General features: G+C 51.8%; 2 protein-coding genes across 2 annotated transcripts in view; both read right to left on the minus strand.

Moving 5' to 3' along the window:
- LOC126519703 (sphingosine-1-phosphate phosphatase 2-like) overlaps positions 1-17,693 on the minus strand; it is a 367,121-nt gene that overhangs the window by 135,979 nt on the left and 213,449 nt on the right. The gene's annotated exons all lie outside the window — the stretch shown is intronic.
- Positions 2,847-4,028, minus strand: LOC126519654 (uncharacterized). The gene has a single exon (XM_050169015.2). The coding sequence runs from the start codon at positions 4,026-4,028 to the stop codon at positions 2,847-2,849; it is 1,182 nt and encodes a 393-aa protein (XP_050024972.2).

Raw genomic sequence — 17,693 nt, forward strand, 5'->3', positions numbered from 1 at the left:
AAGTGGTCTGCAATGACAAGGTTCCTCTACAGCCTAACGTCGGTTACGCGGGGTAATCCAAATTTCGCGCCAGCGAAACCGAAGCAGGAAGTGCAGCCCAGTTGCTCTCACCAACTGCCAGGGGCGCTAAGGTCGATTTGGCCGTTGGGGTGTTGGGAGTGTCCATTCTTAATAGTGCGAGCTTGGCCATGGATGAGAGCGAATCCGGGCCGTTTTCTCTGAGCGTTGCACGGGAGCGGGAGGCTTTGAGCCGTCGTCGCCAAGCGGCCTCTGACCACCCCGAGGAGAGTGTTCGAAATGCAACAGGCGTCGCACCGTCGAGGTCAATGTAGCGACCGCGTTCACACCCTGTCCGTTTGTGTTTCGATGCTGCACGTGTTCGCGGCGTCTCTTTGCATGTCTAGCATTTGCGCTTTCCCTGTGGCACAACAGGCGTCGCACCGTCGAACGAGATGCGTGTCTACCCAAGCCTAATCACAGTCACGCCTGCCCACCGACCTAGGCACCGCCGTCATACCTGGCTTAACGATGATTGTATACCGAAGTATATTATTTACAGCTCAGAAGAGGTTTATTTGCGGCTCCTTATGCAAAGGCACAGCGACCTGGAAAGGCGAGACAGCCCGAAGCACTGTCCAAAAATTGGCTGGGGCTTATAGCTAAGGTTAAGCCTGAATATCTCGAAGCGAAAAGGTTCGGTGATGCTTATGGTTTAGCTTATGGTTATACTTTATGATTTAGCCTATGGTTATGCTTACAGTTTTGCTCATGGTTATGCTTTATGATTTAGCCTATGGATATGCTTACGGTTTAACTTATGGATATGCTTATGGTTTAAGTTATGGATATGCTTACGGTTTAGCTTATGGTCATGCTTTATGATTTAGCCTTTGGTTATGCTTACGGTTTCACTTATGGCTATGCTTTGGTTAGCTTATGGTTATGCTATACGTGTGCCTTGTGTAGTTATGCAAATTGCTAATCAATGATATATACCATAAGTTACGCCGGATTATGAGACTTATAAATAAAGGAAGAGATCCTTAACAAGATCCCCAAAGCAGGCGAAAACATCATCATGGCCCTAGACCTCAAAGGGGCTTTTGACAATGTCAGCCACGGAGCCATCATGGAAGGGCTAAACAAGACCAACTGCGGCAAGAGAGTCCACGATTACGTGCGGGCATTCTTGTCGGAGCGCACGGCGACAGTAGGACTCGGAGACCTGCGGAGTGATACCTTTGGCACGCCTAACAAGGGTAACCCGCAGGGCTCGGTCATTTCGCCAATTCTCTTTAACATCGCGATGATCGGGCTAGCCCAGAAACTGAACGGGATCGAGGGCATCCATCACGCCATGTATGCGGATGACATCACGGTATGGGTAAATCAGGGATCATTGGGCCAAAAAGACGAAAAGCTTCAGAAGGCGGCAACATGCGTCGAACAATTCGTCAAAGAGAGAGGCCTCGCGTGCTCAACCGAGAAATCAGAAATTCTGAGGATTGGAAGGAACACAACCAAGGAAAAGATAGAAGTGTATCTGGAAGGTAAAGTCATACCAGAGAAGGAGATAATACGCATCCTTGGCATGTGGATCCAGAGCAGCAAACGGTGCGGACACACGCTAGGCCTGCTCAAGCAATCGACGGAGCAAGTCAGCAGGATGATCACGAGAGTGTCGCAAAGACGGAGCGGCATGAAGGAGGGGGACACGATCAAGCTGGTCAGGAGCCTGGTGGCCAGCAGGGTCACGTACTCACTCCCGTAGCACAACATGACGCAACAAGAGAGAGAACAAGCCGAGACTCTCATCAGGAAAGCATACAACATGGCGTTGCATCTGCCCAGAAACCCGTCGAATGACAAGCTAGTCAAGCTGGGTATCCACGCCACATTTGAAGAGCTCAAGGAGGAACAAGTGTGTTCGCAGCTGCACAGGCTCCGTGTGGTGGTGGGTCCTGTTTTCGTAGCGGAAGGAGGGTCACCATCACGTACGAGAATTCTGTTTTGAGGTCACGGTCAACGAAGTTGGCCGTGTAATTTTTATGCACGCAGATACAGGAGAGGGGGTCCTGCTGAAACGTGGTGTAATTTGTAAGTGTGGCGCCGCTCCCTGGCTCCTGGAGGGCTACCACAGCAGGAAGGTGCTCGAATGTTGTGAGGAAAAATCGTGGGTTGGCCCGCTTAGCGTGGGCCTTGAAACCTCGACAGTTCCACTGGGTAATTAGGATGGGGATGGCCAATTTGGATCGGGGGAATTTCCTGAATTTAGGGGTGCCCGCCATGATCGGTAAGATTGGTAGGGGGTTGCGAAGACGATGTTCCATCGCCAGCACTCACGGGGAGGGGAGCATCCTCCATTCCGGAGAGTGAGCAACTGTCTTCATCATCGAAATCGAGTTGTCGTCGAAACATTTTGGTGTACCGGCCGGACACGTCTTTAATTGGGCCGGCTCGCCGGGTGGTGCGAGAGGTTTGCGCGATTTGTTGAGTTATAAGAGAGGGAATCATCTCTGTCAATTTGGCAATCGCGGCATTCATGGCTGCGGAGATTTGGGTTTCAAGAGCGCAAATCCGGCTGTCCATACCGGCCTCGAGGGCGTTGATCCGGGCCTCAAGAGCGGCTACCGCGCTAGGTGCCTCCGCCGGCGCTTCTGTCTCACTTTCCATTACTTCTACTGCGGGGGTAGGGAGGGGTTGCATCAATTTTGCTTCGAGTGCTGTAATTTTCTTTAGCAGCATCTCATTTTGCGCCTGGAGAGCCGCGATCATGGTTTGTTCGGCGCTGAGCGCCGCAGGAGGAGTAGAGGGAGGGGACGAGGAAGCAGCCCTGCCGGCGCCGCTCACCTGTTTTTCTTTTTCACGGCGTCGGCCCAGGCCCCGGCCACGCCGTGTGGTGGCGCCATAGATTGCCTCCCGGCTTCTCCGGCAGGGGGCGCTGGCTTGCCGGTCTTGGTGACGTCCCGGTGCGGTGGCCCACCGGGAAGCTCAAAATGGCGGTGTTTTTTCTTGTCCGCCGTTATGGTCTTGCCGCCCTTTTGGGCGGCCATCTTGGAGTTGCGGAACTTTGCAGTGCACTCGCGGGAGTTCGTGACGTGTCCACCACCGCACACTGAACACTTGGGCACGCATTCGTGAGGGGCCCGCACCCCCTCCACGAGTGGAATATGTTGCCCGCACAGACCGCAAGTGTCCTGTCTCAGGTTTGGGCATGCGTCCATCCTATGGCCGACAGCACCGCACTTGCCGTAGGCCGGGATTGTACGGTAGTAGGGTTGAACGGGTACCACCATGTTGCCATAGTGAACAAAACGCGGTTTGTCCTTCCCGGCGAAGGTAACACGCGCTTTGTTCGATGTGCCAAATTTTCTCACTTCAACAATGGTGCCTGCTCTCCAACGCACCTTTTGCTGAAGTGTCTCCGTCGTGTCCGAGTTGCACACCACGATGACACCGTGGTAAACGTTTCCGCCATTTTGCCGTAGGTATCCGTGGAGCGGGACCGCTCCGCGTTCGGTGTTGACGGAAAAATCCCCTATCACTCGGTCCGCCGTCTCGAGGTCCGGGGTATGGATCACAATCAAATTTTGTTCTCTCGAAGGGAGAATCGATGCGGTCTCTGCCCGCTCGGACCCGAGGTAAGCCGTGAAAGCGGTCCCGTAGCGATTCTCGCAGAAGGCTTCGTGCAAGGAAATATGCTCACGTGGCTTTACAACGATCACGTAGTCATCCGGGTTCGGCTTTAGTAGCGGGCGAGGCTTCCACTTTGTGAAGACCTTGCCCTTGCTTCCTACAGCGTGCGAGGCAGGAGGCTGCGTCTTGCCCGCTGGGTTGCCGGACGCCGGGGCGGCGGCAGGCACCACCATCTTGGCTTTCTCTTGCAAGCGGCGAGCGGCCGCGTTGAGGAGAGCTTGGCCTCGAATATTCGAAGAAATCGCAGAATTGGGCTCCTCAGTCGTCGGAACCGTCGTCCAGGACATCGCGTCCGGGTCGTAGCCACGCTGGGTTAGCGTAGAGACGGCCATATTGCCTCGGGAAGCAGTCTTCACGCCGCCGGGCATCGGCGTCGCCGTCAGGCTGGACGGCGTCGCCCACGTGGCGGGGTGAAAAACTGCTCTAAAATTGCCGAAAACCGGCCCACCTGGTTGAAATCGGTGTCCACGTGCGCCGGGTGACTTGCTTTATCAGATGGTAACAAATTTGGTGGCGTACCGTGAAGTTATCCGTGGCTACGGCCGAGAATTGGCGGAGCCGATGCGCAGCACGTCTGAAGCGAACGGTCCGGTTACGGCGCCTCCACGATTACGCATAGCGCGCGGCAGTGGCCACCTCCGCCGACTCCGAACACGCTTACAGAGCCAATTCCTACATACGCCGGCTCGCGCGAAGCGCGGTGTTGACTAGCGTAATGAAGCTTTTCGCTTCAAAAGACGCCAGCAATCAACAGAGCGAGCCGAGCCGAGCCGCGCGTTAGCGATTGTCACGATTGGGGGCTCAATACCATCGCTCGTAATCAGTTGGTAAGATTGGAGTCGGGCATGAATTAGAAGGTAGTTCGCACATGCCGTCGTCCAACTTATCCACGCTGAACATGTTGAAGGGAAGGACTGCTTCTCATCGAGAACGAGGAATATGGGTTTATTTACAGTATCTACATCAGGATGTTGCAGTTCATCAGTCTAGCAACACTGCGAGAGAAAGTGCACTGAGCAGCGGCACAACAGCGGTTTATAAACACTCGGTCCTCCCTCGATCCCAAGGTGAGGGAAACGCTCGACCCGGAGACGAGCCGCCTCTTCGCGAGGGATTACACCCCCCCCCCCCCCCCCCGAGGGCAGAGGGCCTTCGCAGAACTCCGAGCTGACCCCCTGAGCGCGGCCGCCGTGGTGTCCACTGTCTTGCTTCTTGAACGGCGCGTGGAGAGGGGTCTCCGTAGACGTTCCCGTGGCAACTGCCCCGCTCATAGCAGATCAGGTCCGCGGTGGCGGGTTCAGGCACAAAGCCTGCTTCGTGAAACTCGGCTCCAGCGACGGAGAGTCGAGGACGCGCGTATTGTTCTCCACACACAGTCGACTTAGTGACGCCGTGGCTAGAGGTTTGCGCTGGCGTTCCAAGAAAAGTTTGCCGCCGCTGTCGCAACTGGCTAGCAAACTTGCACGTTGCCACCTCGGCAGGCCATTCCTAACAGCTAAAACTTGCATGTCAGCGGGTCGTTCTTAACAGCGCCTCCATGGCCCGGAAAATCTCGACTGTCCAGCGCTGTCAACCGCTGGGCAGGAAGAGAACGGCTGGTGGCCAGGGGGTGATGCCTTGGCCCGCAGCGACCACTTGTGTAATGATGTCACCGCCCCAAAAGGTCCAACAAGGACAGTAAACTGCAAAATGAACCCCACAACACGGCTCTGCACCGAGATGACGTACCTTGGCTCTCACTTTAGACCCGCTAGGCTTCAAAGAAAACATAAGTGCACAAACAAAAACTGCTGCATTTCGCCATGCCAATTGTTGAAGCAATTTCGTGCTGACAAGTTCAGCAATCATGGAGGGAATCCTGCTAAATGAGAGGGAATCTTCTTGGCTTAACAAAATTAGCACTAGTAACCCTAAAATTTAGGCGGGACCTTCAAACGCAGAATTGAAATTAGTCTGCTCAAACCATCCGCATTGCTATGCAACTTTCCCTTCTTATATCTAACGGAGAAGTCGTACTCTTGGAGAGTGAGACTCCATCTGAACAAGCGGCCATTTTTGTGTGACATTTGAGTGACCCACGTCAGAGGACAGTGGTCGCACTCGAAGATGAACTTCGCTCCGTACAAGTAACACGACAGCTTCTGGGCGGCCCAAACTAAACACGCGCATTCCTTCTCTGAAGCGCTGTAGGCTTCCTCTCTTACATTTAGTTTACGGCTGACATAGAGGATACGATGCTCCTCGTTATCGTCGCCGACCTGACTAAGCAACACGCCGATACCTCTGTCGCTTGCGTCGCATTGAACTATGAATTCCTTTGTGTGGTATGGCGCGAGAAGCACAGGACGAGAAACCAATAGCGTTTTCAAACTTTGGAAAGCGTTCTCTTTGTCCTTATCCCAGTGTACGCTACTTGGTGCTCCCTTTCGGAGGGCGTCCGTTAAAGGATTTGCCATTTGTGAATAATTCGCAATGTACCGTTGATCATCATCATCATCCTCATCATCAGCCTGGTTACGCCCAGTGCTGGGCAAAGGCCTCTCCCATACTTCTCCAACTACCCCGGTCATGTACTAATTGTGGCCATGTTGTCCCTGCAAACTTCTTAATCTCATCCGCCCACCTAACTTTCTGCCGCCCTCTGCTACGCTTCCCTTCCCTTGTAATCCAGTCCGTAACTCTTAATGACCATCGGTTATCTTCCCTCCTGATTACGTGTCCTGCCGATGCCCATTTCTTTATCTTGATTTCAACTAAGATATTGACACGTGTACTTATATTTATCGGGCGACCACGTTTCGCCGTCTAACAAATCTTATCGCACAGCGCGGGACGCGCTTGCATGTATCCGAAGTTTCTGGAAAGTTATCGATGCTTCTATCCGCAGTCTGTTGTCGCCGAACCTTGTGTTATCTGATTTATTCGCCTGACGCCAATGGTGTAGAACTTTGTGGAAGGCACGCGGGTCCCAACGATTAGTCTGGAACATTCGACGATTCTGTATAAAAGCCGGCGTGCTTGACCCGCTGATCAGATTTTCGACGATCGCCGACTGTGTTCGCCGCTATCGTTGTGCTTTAAGTGTAGCCTGTTTTGTGGGCACAGGTTTGCCCAATAAAAGCTAGTTTTGTCTTTCACAGTACTGCTACTGTGTTCTTTGGCGTCAGTACCACGTAACATCTGGTGGAGGTGCTTTTTGTTCATGTACCGGACGCCCCCGACAAGCCGTGATCCAAGCCCGGACTGCAAAAAGGACACCAACGTAGTCCCGGACCATCGAGCAAGCCACCGTCTTCAACAGCTACCCCCGGAGCACGGACTTCTACTTGAGAAGACCAAGAAGATTGTGGCCAAAGCAACCCCAATGGCAGCCCCAGCGTCCCCCATCGTGCTGCAGCAGCCCAGGGAACCACCGACGTTCCGCGGTTCCACATTTGAGGACCCGGAAAGCTGGCTGGAAACATATGAGAGGGTCGCTACGTTTAATAGCTGGAACAATGACGACAAACTGCGATATGTCTTCTTCGCATTGGAAGACGCTGCCAGGACGTGGTTCGAGAACCGCGAAGCCACCTTGACGACCTGGGACCTGTTCCGAAGCGGCTTCCTGCAGACATTCGCAAACGTCGTACGCCGAGAACGAGCCCAAGCGCTATTAGAATCCCGGGTGCAGCTACCTAATGAGACAACCGCGATCTTCACGGAGGAAATGAGCCGTCTATTCCGTCACGCTGGCCCCGAACTGCCCGAGGAGAAGAAAGTCCGCCTACTCATGCGTGGTGTGAAAGAGGAACTTTTTGCCCGAATGGTACGAAGCCCACCGAAGACCGTCGACGAGTTTCTTCGCGAGGCCACCAGCATCGAGAAGACACTCCAGATGCGAAACCGGCAATTCGATCGCCGCACGAACTCTACAACCTATGCCGGGGTTCAATCACTGGCTACCGACGATCTACGAGAGACTATCAGAGCGGTCGTACGGGAGGAGCTGCAGAAGTTCTACCCAAGGTCACAGTCCCAAGTGGATCCAACCACTGAAATCGTCAAAGAAGAGGTTCAGCGATCGCTTGGAGCGCCTGAGGTGCAACCACGATCACCGCAACCTCAGCCAGAAGCAATGACCTACGCCGCCGTCGCCCGCCGTCAAGGTCTCCCTCCACGACCGCGCCAGGGCCCTGTAACGCCGCAGTTCCGTCGACCACCGCCGCCGCCGCCAGCGCGCCCACCCGTCGCGCAGCGCAGCTACCCAAGGAAGACAGACGTTTGGCGCGCTCCTGACCACCGCCCGCTCTGCTACCACTGCGGGGAAGCCGGCCATGTGTACTGCCGATGCCCATACCGCGACCTGGGATTGCGAGGGTTCGCCGTCGACGCACCGCGCCCTCGGGAAGGTCAACGCCCTCGTGACATCGCCGACTACCTCGTCGCTACTCAGTGGAGCCCTCGACGACCGTCCCGTTCGCCGTCACCAGGCCGCTACCTGTCGCCACAGCGCCGACCATACACTGGCCCAGCCCGGGGTCGCTCCGTCAGCCCATATCCGGAAAACTAAAAGCAGCAACCGATGGAGGTGCGGTTGCTGTCCGTCGAACTGACGAAGATCCTCCGCCGCCGACGAAGACGCCGAAAAGACTACCTCGACGACATAACAACGACGTCACACCGCCGTCCCGACGAAGTCTGGCAGGAAAGAACACGCCGACGAAAGACCACTTGACGACACCACGTACCAACCACAGGTCAACTCGACGCAGCCGTGATCCGACGCTGAGGCCTAACTGTAACGCAACACAAAGAACCACCGACCTCGACGTGCTTCTCGACGGCAACGCAGTTACCGCCTTAGTAGACACAGGAGCCGATTACTCCGTCATGAGTGGACCCATCGCAGCCCAATTGAAGAAAGTTAAGACTGCATGGGAAGGCCCGTTAATTCGGACCGCTGGAGGACACCTCATCACGCCGAGTGGAATCTGCACGGCAAGAATTACCATTCATGACCGGACTTACCCTGCCACCTTCGTTATCCTGCAACAGTGTTCACGAGACGTCATTCCCGGCATGGACTTCCTGAACCAACACGGCGCAATCATCGACCTGAAGTCGAAGTCAATAAAGCTGTCGGAAGATCAAGCGATACCGCCGGAGAGCCCTCGTAGTCACCACGCCTTGAGTGTGCTCGAAGATCAAGTGAGCATCCCGCCTCGCTCCAGCATTGTTATTTCGGTCGGCACCGAAACACCCACTGACGTAGAAGGCGTCATCGAAGGCGACCAACGTTTGCTGCTCGACCGTGAAATTTGCGTCGCAAGAGGGATCGCTCGACTGCACGGAGGAAACACGAAAGTGTTGCTGACAAACTTCAGCCAGGAGTTCAAGCACATCAACAAGGGCACGACGATCGCATACATCGAGGAAATTCAGGAAACCAGCGATGCCTTTGTCCTCTCGGGTTCTGTTGCATCTACCCCGACGACCGTGGTTCCCGAGCCAGACTTCGACATAAATCCAAGTCTCCCCGTGATTAAGCAGCAACAGCTCAGAAGTCTGCTTCGACGATAGAAAGACTGCTTTTCGACGTCATCGAGGATTCGACAAACACCAGTCGCAAAGCATCGCATAATAACCGAAGAGTGCGCTCTATCACTACGCCAGAGCCCTTACCGAGTTTCGACGCGAGAACGCGAAGCTATACGGCAACAAGTCGACGAAATGCTGCGCGACGACATCATCCAGCCGTCGAATAGCCCGTGGGCGTCTCCAGTTGTTTTAGTGAAGAAAAAGGACGGAACCCTACGTTTCTGCGTCATTATCGTCGACTGAACAAAATCACGAAGAAAGACGTATACCCCCTCGCACGGATAGACGACGCATTGGATCGGCTCTGCAATGCTAAATACTTCTCATCGATGGACCTTAAGTCTGGCTACTGGCAAATAGAAGTCGACGAAAGGGATCGCGAAAAGACCGCCTTCATCACGCCAGACGGCCTCTATGAACTCAAGTTTATGCCATTTGGACTGTGGTCGGCGCCTGCAACGTTCCAGCGCGTGATGCACACGGTGTTAGCAGGATTGAAGTGGCAGACGTGTCTTGTTTACTTCGATGACGTCGTTGTCTTCGCCGGAAATTTCGACGATCACCTTAAGCGGCTTGCGACGGTATTAGAGGCCATCAAGTCATCAGGGCTCACTCTGAAGCCGGAAAAGTGTCGCTTCGCTTACGATGAGCTTCTATTCTTAGGCCACGTCATCAGCAAATCTGGAGTACGCCCTGACCCGCAGAAGACAGCTGCCATCGCAGAGTTCCCGCAGCCAATCGACAAGAGGGCAGTGCGCAGAGTCCTTGGCATGTGTGCCTACTATAGGCGCTTTGTCAAGGACTATTCACGTATCGCTGAGCCACTGACACAGCTAACTAAATGTGACGTCGAATTCAAGTGGGAAACGCCGCAGGCCGACGCATTTCAAGAACTCAAACGACGCATGCAGTCGCCGCCCGTACTTGCGCACTTCGACGAGCACGCCGATACCGAAATCCACACTGACGCCAGTAGCCTAGGCCTCGGTGCCGTGCTAGTCCAGAGAAAAGATGGTCATGAACACGTGATAGGTTACGCTAGCCGGTCGTTGTCAAAAGCGGAAGGCAATTATTCTACGACTGAAAAGGAATGCCTCGCCATCATTTGGGCTACAGCAAAATTCCGCCCTTACCTCTATGGCAGGCCATTCAAAGTAGTCAGCGACCATCACGCGTTGTGTTGGTTAGCTAACTTAAAGGACCCTTCAGGACGGCTGGCCCGGTGGAGCCTCAGACTACAAGAATATGACGTCACGGTAATATACAAGTCCGGAAGAAAACACTCCGACGCCGACTGCTTATCACGTGCTCCCATCGATCCCCCGCCGCAAGACGACGAGGACGACGACGCCTTCCTTGGAATAATAAGCGCGGAAGACTTCACTAAACAGCAGCGAGCAGACCAGGAGTTAAAAGGCCTCGTCGAATACTTGGAAGGGAACACCGACGTTGTCCCTAGGGCATTTAAGCGCGGGTTGTCTTCGTTCACGCTACAAAACAACCTGCTCGTGAAGAAGAACTTCTCACCAGTCCGCGCCAGCTACCTTCTTGTTGTACCGTCAGCGCTGCGTCCAGAAGTACTGCACGCCCTACACGACGACCCAACCGCTGGGCACCTCGGATTCTGCCGGACGCTGTCGAGGATACAGGAAAGGTATTACTGGCCGCGTCTGACCGCCGACGTCGCCCGTTACGTCAAGACATGCCGAGACTGTCAGCGGCGCAAGACACCACCGACAAGGCCAGCAGGGTTACTACAGCCGATCGAACCTGCTCGTCGACCATTCCAGCAGATTGAGATGGATTTGTTGGGGCCGTTTCCGACGTCAACATCCGGGAATAAGTGGATCGTCGTGGCGACGGACTATCTCACCCGCTTTGCTGAAACTAAAGCTCTACCGAAAGGCAGCGTGACCGGGGTAGTTGGAGAAGTATGGGAGAGGCCTTTGCCCTGCAGTGGGCGTAATCAGGCTGATGATGATGATGATGATGAAAGGCAGCGCAGCCGAAGTGGCGAAATTTTTCGTCGAGAACATCCTGCTGCGACATGGTGCCCCATAAATCCTCATCACCGACAGAGGACCGCCTTTTACAGCAGAGCTCACCCAAGCTATTCTGCAGTACAGCCAGACAAGTCACAGGAGGACAACTGCATACCATCCGCAGACGAATGGTCTCACGGGGCGCCTGAACAAGACCCTCGCCGACATGCTAGCAATGTACGTCGACGTCGAACACAAGACCTGGGATGCCGTCCTGCCGTACGTAACATTCGCTTACAACACGGCGGTGCAAGAAACAACACAGATCACGCCGTTTAAGCTGGTTTACGGCAGGAATCCGACGACGACGCTCGACGCCATGCTGCCGCACGTCACTGACGAGGAAAATCTTGACGTCGCTAGCTATCTCCAGCGCGCCGAAGAAGCCCGACAGCTCGCCCGCCTGCGGATCAAGAACAAGCAGAGGACCGACAGCCGACACTACAACCTCCGACGACGCTTTGTCGAGTATCAGCCCGGTGACCGTGTTTGGGTTTGGACCCCTATACGCCGACGAGGACTGAGCGAGAAGCTCTTGCGTCGCTATTTCGGACCGTACAAGATCATCCGACGTATTGGCGCACTGGACTATGAGGTCGTGCCAGACGGCATTTCGCTGTCACAGCGACGCCGCTCACGACCTGAAATTGTCCACGTTGTGCGACTCAAGCCGTACCACCAGCGTTTACGAACTTTGGGACTTCGCGTAACTGACCTTTGGACTTGCTTTCTTTTCGTTGTTTTGTTAATTATGTTTAATAAGTGTCCTTTTGTGTTTCGCTCTTATATTTGTAGCATCGGGACGATGTTTTTTTTTAAGAGGGGGCTATTGACACGTGTACTTATATTTATCGGGCGACCACGTTTCGCCGTCTAACAAATCTTATCGCACAGCGCGGGACGCGCTTGCATGTATCCGAAGTTTCAGGAAAGTTATCGATGCTTCTATCCGCAGTCTGTTGTCGCCGAACCTTGTGTTATCTGATTTATTCGCCTGACGCGATTGGTGTAGAACTTTGTGGAAGGCACGCGGGTCCCAACGATTAGTCTGGAACATTCGACGATTCTGTATAAAAGCCGACGCGCTTGACCCGCTGATCAGATTTTCGACGATCGCCGACTGTGTTCGCCGCTATCGTTGTGCTTTAAGTGTAGCCTGTTTTGTGGGCACAGGTTCGCCCATTAAAAGCTAGTTTTGTCTTTCACAGTATTGCTACTGTGTTCTTTGGCGTCACTACCACGTGACAATATCCTTTCCTCGTGTTTGTTCTCTCACCCAATCTGCTCTTTTCTTATCCCTTAACGTTACACCTATCATTCTTCTTTCCATAGCTCGTTACGTCGTCCTCTATTTAAGTATAACCCTTTTCGTAAGCCTCCAGGTTTCTGCCCGATACGTGAGTACTGGTAAGACACAGCTGTTATAAACTTTTCTCTTGAGCGATAATAGCAGCCTGCTGTTCATGATCTGAGAATGCCCGGCAAACGCACCCCAGCCCATTCTTATTCTTTTGATGATTTCAGTCTCATGATCCGGATCCACAGTCACTACCTTTCCTAAGTAGATGTATTCCCTTACCACTTCCAGTGCCTCACTACCTACCGTAAACTGCTGATCTCTTCCGAGACTGTTAAACATTACTTTAGTTTTCAGCAGATTAATTTTTAGGCCCACCCTTCGGCTTTGCCTCTCCAGGTCAGTGACCATGCATTGCAGTAGGTCCCCTGAGTTACTAAGCACGGCAATATCATCAGCGAATCGCAAGTTATTAAGGTATTCTCCCTTAACTCTTATCCCCAATTCTTCCCAATCCAGGTGTCTGAATACCTCCTGTAAACACGCTGTGAATAGCATTGGAGAGATCGAATCTCCCTGCCTGACGCCTTTCTTTATTGGGATTTTGTTGCTTTCTTTATGGAGGACTACAGTGGCTGTGGAGCCACTATAGACATCTTTCAGTATTTTTACATACGGCTCGTCTACACACTGATTCCGCAATGCCTCCATGACTGCTGAGGTTTCGACTGAATGAAACGCTTTCTCGTAATCAATGAAAGCTATATATAAAGGTTGGTTATATTCCGCACATTTTTCTATTACCTGATTGACAGTGTGATTATGGTCTATTGTTGAGTAGCCTTTACGGAATCCTGCCCGGTCCTTTGGTTGAGGGAAGCCTAAGGTGTTCCTGATTCTATTTGCAATTACTTTAGTAAATACTCTGTAGGCAACGGACCGTAAGCTGATCGGTCTATAATTTTTCAAGCCTTTGGCGTCCCCTTTCTTATGGATTAGGATTACGTTAGCGTTTTTCCAAGACTCCGGTACGCTCGAAGTCATGAGGCATTGCGTATACAGGGTGGCCAGTTTCTCTAGAACAATCTGCCCACCATCCTTCAACAAATCTGCTGTTACCTGATCCTCGCCAGCTGCCTTCCCCCTTTGCATAGCTCCCAAGGCTTTCTTTACTTCTTCCGGCGTTACCTGAGGGATTTCGGATTCCTCTAGACTATTCTCTCTTCAATTATTGTCGTGGGTGCCACTGGTACTGTGTAAATCTCTGTAGAACTCCTCAGCCACTTGAACTATCTCATCCATATTAGTAATGATATTGCCGGCTTTGTCTACGAATGCATACATCTGATTCTTGCCAATTCCTAGTTTGTGCTTCACTGCTTTTAGTCTTCCTCTGTTTCTGAGAGCATATTCAATTCTATCCATATTATACGTCCTTATGTCAGCTGTTTTACGCTTGTTGATTAACTTCGAAAGTTCTGCCAGTTCTATTCTAGCTGTAGGGTTAGATGCTTTCATACATTGGCGTTTCTTGATCAGATATTTCGTCTCCTGCGATAGCTTACTGGTATCCTGTCTAACGGAGTTACCACCGAATTCTATTGCACACTCCTTAATGATGCCTACAAAATTCTCGTTCATTGCTTCCACACTAAGGTCCACTTCCTGAGTTAAAGCCGAATGCCTGTTCTGTAGCTTGATCTGAAATTCCTCTATTTTCCCTCTTACCGCTAACTCACTGAACGGCTTGTTATGTACCAGTTTCTTCCGCTCCCTCCTCAGGTCTAGGCTAATTCGAGTTCTTACCATCCTATGGTCACTGCAGCGCACCTTGCTGAGCACGTCCACATATTGTATGATGTCAGGGTTAGCGCAGAGTATGAAGTCTATTTCATTTCTAGTCTCGCCGTTCGGGCTCCTCCACGTCCACTTTCGGCTATCCCGCTTGCGGAAGAAGGTATTCATTATCCGCATATTATTCTGTTCCGCAAACTCTACTAATAACTCTCCCCTGCTATTCCTAGTGCCTATGCCATATTCCATCACTGCCTTGTCTCCAGCTTGCTTCTTGCCTACCTTGGCATTGAAGTCGCCCATCAGTATAGTGTATTTTGTTTTGACTTTACCCATCGCCGATTCCACGTCTTCATAGAAGCTTTCGACTTCCTGGTCATCATGACAGGATGTAGGGGCATAGACTTGTACAACCTTCATTTTGTACCTCTTATTAAGTTTCTCAATAAGACCTGGCGCCCTCTCGTTAACGCTATAGAATTCCTTTATTTTACCAGTTATAATCTTATTAATCAGGAATCCGACTCCTAGTTCTCGCCTCTCCGCTAAGCCCCGGTAGCACAGGATGTGCCCGCTTTTTAGCACTGTATATGCTTCTTTTGGCCTTCTAACTTCACTGAGCCCTATTATATCCCATTTACTGCCTTCTAATTCCTCCAATAGCACTGCTAGACTCGCCTCACTAGATAACGTTCTAGCGTTAAACGTTGCCAGGTTCATATTCCTATGGCGGTCTGTCCGAAGTACCCACAAGTATATAGTACCCCACAAGTCCCAAAAATTAACGAAGGTCTGTTTTCGTGCGCGGCTGAGAAAATTCTCCAATCGTAGCTATTTTCAGCTCGGCCGGCCGTCTTGTGCGCTGGCCGACAACATGGCCCAGATAAGTAACCTGCGAACAACCAAATCTACACTTTTCCGCTTTCATCGTTAAGCCTCCTTCTCTCAACCGTGAGAACACCTGTTTGAGGTGCGATACGTGTTGTTCCCAGCTGTACGAAAAAATTGCTACGTAATCAAGATATGGCAATGCGAACTCCTGCAAGTCTTTTAGGGCAATATCCATTAACTTAGAGAAGCTAAGCGGCGTGTTCTTCAGCCCGAAGCTAAGTGCGAGAGGGTGAAAAGTGCCTACAGGTGAGATAAATGCGGCATAGCGGCTGGCACTTTCTGAAAGGGGAACTTGCCAGTACCCCCGCGCGAGATCTATAGTTGAAATGTATTTAGCAGCGCTAACTCTTTCAATTCGTTCCTCAATGTTGGGTATCGGATACAGCTGATCCCTAGTGAAGGCATTTAACTTCCTGTAGTCAACACACGGACGAGGGTCCTTGTTAGGGGTTTCTACCAGTATTAGCGGTGACGTGTAGTCACTCTCAGCGGGCTCAATAACTCCCAACTCTAGTATGCGCTGTATCTCTGCCTCCATAATCTCTCTGTCTTGGCGACACCCTGTAAGGCTTTGATCTTACGGGTTCGGTCGATGTCAGCTCTATTTCATGCGTTATTAGTTCGGTTCTACCCGGCCGATCGCTGAATCTGTCGAGATATTCCCCTAACACCCCTTTTAGCTCATTTAGCTGTTCGGGTCTAAGAGCGTGCAAGCTTACCGAATGTTTTACTACTTCTTCTAGGCCAATTTCAGACTTGGAGGTCGCCCTATACTCCCTAAACTTGGTACTAGTGCGATCCTGCTCTTCGATGGTATACTTAACAACTCCGTTCCGCTCTATATACGGCTTCATCAAATTGCAGTGATATATCCTCACCTCCTTCCTGCGACCGGTTATTTTCAGAGCTTAGTTAGTATTTGAAAGCTTGTGCAACACTTTAACGGGCCCGTCCCAGTGAACTTCAAGCTTGTTCTTTCTTGAAGGTTTGAGGATCATTACCTGGTCTCCGGCGTTAAACGTACGAAGCCTCGCATTCTTGTCGTAATAGAATGTGGCGTTCTTTTGAGCTAATCCCATGTTCATTTTGACTAGTTCTTGGGTTGCGCTTAGCCGTTCCAGCAGATTTAACACGTATTCAACCACTGTAGGACTCTCTCCTCTTTCCTCCCACAGCTCTCTTAACATTCTCAGTGGAGAACGGAGTGTCCTCCCATACACCAGTTTTGCTGGTGAGAACCCTGTCGCTTCATGTGGAACCGTTCGCAAAGCAAACAAAGTTGCCGACAGACAGTTCTCCCAGTCCTCCTTGTGCTCGTAACTGAGCGCACGTAAAACTCGCTTAAGCACTGAAAGCCACCTCTCTACACTGTTTGACTGAGGGTGATAGACGGAACTGTGTATTAACTTTACCCCGCACTTTTGCAAGAATGTGGAACTCAGTGCGATGGTGAATACTGACCCTTGATCCGCCTACATTTCGGCTGGAAACACAACTCGTGCAAACACTGTCAAAAGCGCGTCTACTACTTCGGTGGAACTGAGCTCTTTCAGAGGGATTGCTTCTGGAAACTTTGTCGCTGGACACAGCGTGGTAAACAAGTACCTCTAACCCGATTTTGTTTATGGTAGAGGCCCTACCGTGTCTATCACAAGTCGTCTGAAAGGTTTTGTTATTAAGGGCACTACCTTTAGTGGAGCTTTCCATGTCTCTCCTGGTTTACCCGAGCACTGGCAGGCGTCGCATGATCTTACAAAATTTTCTACGTCTTTGAAATAGCCAGGCCAGTAGTATTCCATAAGCAATCTTTCTTATGATTTGTTTATGCCTAGGCGGCCGGACCACCCATTTCCATGACAGAGACTCAAAAGGTCCTCCCTGTACTTAGTAGGTACGACTAACTGATCTAAAATCCTGCCCTTTCGATCCCTGTAGTGCCCATACAACAATCTTCCTCTCTCATATGTCGTCACGTTGCGCCTAGCAATGCCTTCTTAGCTGTGTGATGTAATTTAGCTAAGCTCTCATCATTCTTTCGCATCATTCTTTGAGGCCGGTGATAATAACGACCCTGTCGATTGCGTCAGCTTGGTCTTCCTGCAGGCTTGAACTTTGACACTCTAGTGATACGCTCTCATTGAGCTGGTCAGCTGGCAGGTTCTCCTCAACTCTGTTTTTTGTCCTTTGGACCTAGCTCGGATTCGGGTATTGAAGTTATCCCTTTTTCTGCTTCCGCTGGAGCAGCTTGTGCATTTTCAGCCGAAAGCGACGCGATTTTACTAGCTTGGCCTCGGGTCAAGGCATGTACTATTCTCACGGAGTGCATGCCCGCGTCCCTCTCGGGATGGCCGCCATTGCCGCCGCAGCTGCAACACCGCTTGCACGGCGATGGA

The sequence above is a fragment of the Dermacentor andersoni genome, chromosome 10 (assembly GCF_023375885.2).
Source record: "Dermacentor andersoni chromosome 10, qqDerAnde1_hic_scaffold, whole genome shotgun sequence".
Taxonomy (NCBI): domain Eukaryota; kingdom Metazoa; phylum Arthropoda; class Arachnida; order Ixodida; family Ixodidae; genus Dermacentor; species Dermacentor andersoni.

What these genes read in the sequence shown, in the direction of transcription:
- LOC126519654 (XM_050169015.2), bottom strand. Translation starts at nt 4,028, where the DNA reads ATGGCCGTCTCTACGCTAACCCAGCGTGGCTACGACCCGGACGCGATG.